General features: G+C 36.1%; 1 protein-coding gene across 13 annotated transcripts in view; it reads right to left on the bottom strand.

Annotated features, from left to right (window-relative positions):
* Nucleotides 1-2,544: 2,544 nt before the first annotated feature.
* The window catches only part of LOC141906073 (calcium uptake protein 3, mitochondrial-like), a 37,214-nt gene continuing 32,001 nt past the window's right edge, over nt 2,545-7,757 (bottom strand). For 8 of the 13 annotated variants that reach the window (XM_074795250.1, XM_074795254.1, XM_074795258.1 and 5 more), the window contains 7 exons: nt 6,716-6,733; nt 6,329-6,346; nt 5,102-5,205; nt 4,676-4,853; nt 4,397-4,505; nt 3,915-4,072; nt 2,545-3,307 (listed from right to left, as the gene is read on the bottom strand). In XM_074795250.1, the coding sequence (XP_074651351.1) occupies nt 3,233-3,307; nt 3,915-4,072; nt 4,397-4,505; nt 4,676-4,853; nt 5,102-5,205; nt 6,329-6,346; nt 6,716-6,733 (660 nt within the window). In that variant the 3' untranslated portion in view covers nt 2,545-3,232. The remainder of the gene's footprint in view (nt 3,308-3,914; nt 4,073-4,396; nt 4,506-4,675; nt 4,854-5,101; nt 5,206-6,328; nt 6,347-6,715; nt 6,734-7,757) is intronic. The other 5 variants (XM_074795260.1, XM_074795249.1, XM_074795261.1 and 2 more) reach the window with 2 other exon arrangements.

Raw genomic sequence — 7,757 nt, 5'->3', positions numbered from 1 at the left:
ACGGATTTAACTGAACCTGTTTTTATTTGCGTTATTGTACATCCGTTCAGTAGAAACATACAAATAAAGAGGGGCGGTTAATACAGAGAGATACTGACAACCTTTGTTAACCCACTCATAAAGCACGAAAAACATTAACGCCCGAGAACAGATATCAAATATCTGCCACAAAGACCGTAAATAGATATCGAAAAAGATGGAATCGGAAATGACACTGAGAACACGAAGTGTTGAGAACAGTCCGATGATACATTATATGTACATGATAAGTATATGTATGGAAAAACTCCTCAATGCACCATAGTTAAAACGAGGGAGAGTTTTTCATGGATGCTGCCTTTATTGAGCGGTCAATGCACGACCAGTCTCTCAGCCGTATCAAATCTATCAGATAAACGGTGCCGTAAATTCTAGCGACCGAATGCGTGCCTGTGAATCGACACACCTGCCACGTACAGCAGACTGAAGCAGACGGCTGCAGATATTCACCGGATCCACGATTCTCCCGATCGAATCGTCCTGTTTTTGTTGTTCGAGAAAGAGAGAGTCGAGCAACTGTCAGAGATGTTTTATATGATAAAAACCGCGCCTGTTACCCGGCGTGTGGAGGCGTGGTTTTTTCGTGACGAGAAATCGTGTGAATTTGCCAGGTGAACTACTTGTATATTAACACGTAAGAAGCCGAGAAAAGATCCTTCGTAGTTTTTAACTGGCGTTTTCTGCCCCCGGTCTCACTCGGGTAATTCTTAGTTCACCCGGGCGATGTGAAAATCGAATAGTTGAACTACCAGAAAATTAACAATCGGGTTTCCGGTAAATTCACATGATTAGAACCTGCGAAATCATTAAAAATATCGTTTTACATCCACATGCCAGGGGCCAGTTTTATAGATTAGATTTAAAATGAAGAACACTTCGCCACATGAAACCGGACTATTTCGCTGTAACTGCATACCGGTATATAAATAGAGCCCAATCTATAAAACTAATCCGTCCTTTTTACTTATTCAATAATCAGTACATATTAGAACTTGACTGGAAATTGAGCTGCTGAATATGTGGATTTATAGGAATTGAATCCAGTTCTCAAGGTCATATCGTGGCCCGACGATGGCTCTGCTTGATTGAGTTCCACTGGGACTTAAAAAACAACAAACATCAAAGGCTAGCGCACTAAGCTCATGGCATCTCGTCAAAAGGTGCACCTTTTGTCCGATCAGTTTAATATATTTAAACATCTTTTGTGCAACGATGTACGAGCAAAGGATTATGTATATTTTCCTCGGAGAGATTATGCTTGGAAAGATGATGCGTTTCTGTGTGTCTTGATATTTTGGGCGTTTGCGGGGTTGAACGGCGAACAGTGTCCCGCTACGCCACGTGTTGGAGCGTTTACTATCAGCCAATATTGCTGACGCCGACTATTGCCGTGGCGTCATATTGACATAGTCAAAGCTCATTCGGTTGATTTATCGCGAACAATGTCTCAGATCTGGTCATGAATTCATTATACAACTCCAAATGTGCAAAGATTTGTAGATTCTAATCAATGTAAGTTCTCTTTTAAAAGTTTGCACATAGTTGGTCTTCTATTCATCCCGATGGATATTGTATTGTAACTGTGTAACACGCATCAGCGAAACGCGATTTAGATTAGATTTTCACGAAATAAAAATTCAATTATCGTTACTTTAAATTATGATTCACTCGAATGCGCATTTATTAAAGCGACAGAAAAGAAGCTTTATATCCGAAATGACGCTGTGTGGTTTTCATTGTTGCAGCAATCGGGCAGAAAAGCGCGATTCAACTGGAAAACGTTGAGCATTTTCCAACCGGCTGGACTTTTTTTCCGCTGCAATATGGATCGACTTATATACCGGTACCGTATAAAGCGGAAAAGTATTTTGAAACATCGCAGATTCCGGATAAGCCTTCCAGTGCCAGCGGCAAGTCTCAAATTCCCAGACTCGATCAAAAATTGAATTCGTGGAACCCGATGTGAAATCCCAAGAAAAGATCTGATTAAATTATGAATAACGTTTAGACTAGGTGTAGTACAGACAGACTATCTCCTCCTCCAGCCGCGGTATAACGAATAGCAGCAGTTCGCAGGATATCGTCTCCGGGGGAAAAAGAAACGAATGACGGTGAATAATTTAAATTCACATCTCTCCTTTCTTCATTCGTGGTAGGTATCCGCAACCAGACCCCGATATTCGACACTTGATCATAGATTAGTCTCAAATTCTAATCCTAAAGACTTCGCCTCGTTAAGGTTTTCAACACGAACAGACCCCCTTACACCGAGGACCATGCATAAAGTGCGTAGACATCTACATTGTATACGCGAGATATAATTGGCTACTTCTCCCTAAGTACATTATATCTTTAATTTCGTAAATAGAATTAGAAAATTTGCGAATGGCCACATCCGATTATCACGAAGAGGGTGGGCTCCAGGCTGGATTACACCGACAGTTCTCATATGCTCAGCGGATCATCAGTCTCGAGAAATTAAAGAATTAAAAATCAAACGCTCGATTCATCGCATTTTATTTGTTATCATTTATTTGTAATTTTTAACACTTCAAGGAAAAACAATATAAAAAGTGCAATAAGCGCCGTACGATCATCATACAGGTATACGTGTTAACGCTAACAGATCTACATTGTATATAGAAAAATTGAAAAGAAAAGAATAAATATATCATATTCGAGCGGTTGCTGTTTCACTGACTCTGCCATCTATCGGAATCAGAGAGTAAAACCAGAGCAGCTCGAACGATTCCTTACACCATATATTCTCAAAAAGCAGTTGAATAATATTATATCCTTTATTCTCTAAAGCCCGATAACATTCGATAGATTGATCTCACAACGTAAACAATGTTTAGATATACGTTAGATATTTTATTTACAATATACAGAAGTTTCAAAACCACAATGAAATAAACCGAAAATGGCCAAAAACTGAAAATTCGGATTTCGTGACAAATTTCTAAATTTGTCGATGTTTAAAGAAATGTTCGGTTTTTTCATCGTGGGTTTAACAATTGTCGCCTTATTCGCAACAAATTTCACCCTCTTCACAATCTAGAGTTAGTGAAAATATCCTTGAAACCAATATATGACAGGTTTATTACTGATCTCAGCTGTCTAATACATTAACAAACTGTCCCGAGCATCTTCCACTTTCATCTCAGCAGCTGTAGCCATCACTCCCTACTCTCTATTGATTCTGTTTGATTTCGCGTTTGACGCAAGTTTTAAAAATCGACCACTGACTTTTCTCGTCGAGATGTGACTGAAATGAGTGTTAGAGAGCGCACATATAACCCATTAATGCACTAGAGTAGAGCCTGTGTCAAAAAACATTCATTGGTCCCGCAGAATACATGAATTCAAATTCTCAAATTCTTACCATCTATATAACATTAGTAATCTATAGCAATCAATTTTCCCGAATAGAAATGGGGCCTTCGTAACAAAGTGAACATACCATCATACTACAGGGAAGTCAACATTTTACTGGTGACTGGTTGATCGAGATGATTTTCAAGAAAATGTCCTCGGGCAAGCAATTGCCCAAAACTATGCTAAGTGAAGTGTTAAATGAATTTACAAAATATTTCCCGAATTAAAAGAAAATCTTCACATTTTGTTCACATTTTCTATTAATTATTTGTGTCAAACATTTTTTCTTTCACATTTTTCATATGGGATCATTCATTTATTACGTATGCATGAAATTTGACTTTCTCAACCGCCCACCTGTACGGCCAAAATCGGCCATTTTTTCCATATACATAAAGCATTACAGTATACGCCATTGCACTAACCCCTCCCTCTCCCCTAATGCGTACGTAATAAATGAATGATCCCTTTCACAATCTCCGGTAATCAAAACTTACTCGAACACCTCGATGTAAACGATCTTTCATGATTGATATGAATTCCTGATGACTTAAATGACCGTCGCCATCTGTGTCAAATATCTGGAATACTGTGTTCACGAGGTTTTTATCTAACGTATGACCTACGCACACTTTCACCGCTCTTTGAAATTCATCTAAAATGGTTAAAAAGAAAAGAAACGTCAGCCAAAGTTTCGTTAGTGCATAACATGACACACGATACATAATTTGTGTCCAATATCCCTGTGCAAACCAGGGTGTCCACGGTTTGGCCAATATAATTTTCCATACCTTTTCAATACTTTTTCCATACCCAGATTCAATTGTAAATTCTATTTACGAAATAGATAGATACATAATATTTGCCTTGTGTCTGTGAGCATTTTAGGTCAATTAATTATACATCCTAAATTTGTAATTTGATGTATAGCGCTTTAAGTTTAGAGAAAAAAAGCTTCGTTTTTATTGGTGTCGCTGACCTTGAGAGATTGGTTGATTGGCGAACGTGTACATTCTCATGGCGACCGTAAAATCGTCTAAATTGTTCAGAAATTGGAAAAACTTCTTGAACTCTTCGAAAGTAATGCCCTGCGAATAGAATCGATAATAACTGGTTCAAAACTGCAACAAATACGGGTTTAAAACGTTAATATTACAGTCAAAAATGTGTAAATCTGAGCGGTTTAAATCGGTATGAATAATGAGTTTTGTTAAAACTTGGCCCGGGCCAAAAACGCTCGTGTGATCGCGGCTATTACCTTCTCATCGGGAATGCGTTCTTCAACACGCTGCAAGTATTCCTGTTGACTAGCGGCCTCTAGTGTCGTATATCGTAACAGAATCTTTGCAAACTCTGTCTCGGAAATGGTGGGCATACCGCGAGAAAACTCGTTAAATTCCAACTGTAAAACTTCCGTTTGTAGATTATCCATGAACCTGTGAAACACGAATCCAGATATGCTTCTAAACGCAGTGTCTTATTATTCATCACTTCAGGAAAAATGATATATATTCCCTGTATATCATTTCTTTTAAAATCATGATCAAGCTAGCAATGACGGATTCGGCAATTATAGAAATGAACCGATTACAAATATTTTTGTAGCTTACAAAAGTGACCCGGCCGATTTAAGGCGAAACGGGGTATAATTTTCTTTATAGCCGAAAATTGCTGTTGCCCTCACCTGCTGAAATCTTTGTAATTAAGAGTATCGCGTCCCTTCGATCCGAAGAAATGAATCAACAGCGTCGTGTCGGGAACTTCCGTTATATCAATATTTGTATCAACCTTCAATAAAATTACACGGAAAACATTATCAAAACACAGGATCGAAACGTTATCACGTCATATTGTTTATCGGTAGAAAGCTGATTAAGCAATTTGAATTATTTTATACAGAATTCCTAATTTTTTTCAACAGCCAGATCTAATTAATACGAGTGAATTAAAAACCGGTACATACTAGTACACGACTAGTGCTTATATCTGAACTAACATTTAAAGAATAAGAAAATTTAACGACAAAACTAAAACTCTCAAAATCAGATATAAAATAAAATCTGTCCACCTCAGTAGCGGGAGGGGGGGGGTTGGGTGAGTGGCAGATTATGTATATATATATTATGCGACATACACCTTATTACTGGAAGCAGGGATGAAATCAACTCATTATTGAAGCTATTTTGAAATGATTTACTTCTTAAAATATTCCGTTAAAATTATGTGAATACAAGGTACATATTTCATTAGACCACGAATTAACATGGACAAGTTTAAAGGGAATCATGAATCACGACGGGTAATGCTCGATGTTATTTTGATTTTGAAATTTTTTGTCAGGATGCAGAATGATGGGGAACAAGAGGCGACGGCGCTGCGGGATTATCATAGTAGGGGATTAATCATCACCGTCAAAATCAGGAGAAGCATCAATTAGCGGGACTGGATAAAAACCATGAACCACGGAGGATTTATAATTTCAGAAGCGAATGATGATTTTCAGGGCATAAATCATGCAAAAATATATTATATATATATATATATATATATATATATATATATATATATATATATATATATATATATATATATATATATATATATATATATATATATATATATATATATATATATATAAATATATATATATATATATATATATATATATATATATATATATATATAGCTGGACTGAGGCGCCACCGGTATTTAAATCTAGAACTAGTAATGCGGCGATTCGTCGAAATAATCGAATTTTTTTGCCAGTATTCGTTTAGATTTTTTCGGGCTTCGACTATAAGAGAAATGGGTCAGAAATGATACTTTCATAATCGATAAATTTCGACGTATTTCGAGCATCATTTTTGACGGCAAAAAAAGAAATCATTCACCACCACTGCAATATTTTTACCTCCTTGTTTGTTGAGTCCTGAAAAACAATATATATATATATATATATATATATATATATATATATATATATATATATATATATATATATATATATATATATATATATATATATATATATATATATATATATATATATATATATATATATATATATATATAGCTGGACTGAGGCGCCACCGGTATTTAAATCTAGAACTAGTAATGCGGCGATTCGTCGAAATAATCGAATTTTTTTGCCAGTATTCGTTTAGATTTTTTCGGGCTTCGACTATAAGAGAAATGGGTCAGAAATGATACTTTCATAATCGATAAATTTCGACGTATTTCGAGCATCATTTTTGACGGCAAAAAAAGAAATCATTCACCACCACTGCAATATTTTTACCTCCTTGTTTGTTGAGTCCTGAAAAACAAGGCCAGCAATCATCAGATCGGTGAAATAGCAGTTTATATTACAAACACCTGCCACGGACGTAGCCAGAATTTTGACAATTTGTAGGCACGATAATTTGAAATACGTCTATATTACAAACATTATCTTAGCATCATTTTAAAAACAATTAAAAAAAGAGTTAACGTGGATCATTCATTTTTTTAAGTACGCATGAAATTTGACTTTTTCAGGCCAGAATCGGCCGCGTAGGTAATAAATGAACGATCCCTAATAGTTTACACTGTAAATTCGTCAAGCGACGGATTGAATTAATTCAAGGTGTTTTGATAATGATGACTTGGCCATAACAGTGTAGCCTGCCGGGTCCTATACTGTTTACGAGAGAAATATCCCACAATAATTCAGCCAGAAATGTAAAGTTCTTTAGTAAAGGATTTTTACTTCATCGAGAACTAAACATCTTTGGCTGAATTATTGTGGGATAACTGTGGTGTATTTATATCGTGTCGACAGTTTTACATACTGGCCACGCCCTTGACTTCCCTAATTTCGTCCACATCTTAAAACTTTTTAGTTAATATCAAATTGAACGCGTAGTTTCATATTTTAAATGATATTTATGAACGATAAAACGAAAACTAATCGCGTGAGTCTATTTCAACGAGGCGGCGATATTGCGTGTATGACTATAGATAACTCCTCGAGTTCAACGGAATATCGTCGCTGTCAATCGATAGATCATTCGTAAATCCAAATACGGTGTATTTTGCGAAGAAAGTTATCTAAATACATATAAATAGCCAGAAAGTAGGACTTCTTTAAAAAGTAGATTATCCAGGCAAAATATCATCCAGGGCACGAATTAAACGTTTTAACGATCAATTATTTTGCAAATTCAGATGAAAATAAACAACGATCCAGTCGTTTCTATTTGCGCTATCGTCATTTACACAATTTCGCCGCTGAAAACATTATCAACTTTCGATACGAAAAAGATTCCAACCCGACACCATTCATGCAGATTTTTTCATTC

This window comes from Tubulanus polymorphus, chromosome 5 (genome assembly GCF_964204645.1).
Source record: "Tubulanus polymorphus chromosome 5, tnTubPoly1.2, whole genome shotgun sequence".
Classification (NCBI taxonomy): domain Eukaryota; kingdom Metazoa; phylum Nemertea; class Palaeonemertea; order Tubulaniformes; family Tubulanidae; genus Tubulanus; species Tubulanus polymorphus.
This window is presented reverse-complemented; position numbering and strand designations above follow the sequence as displayed.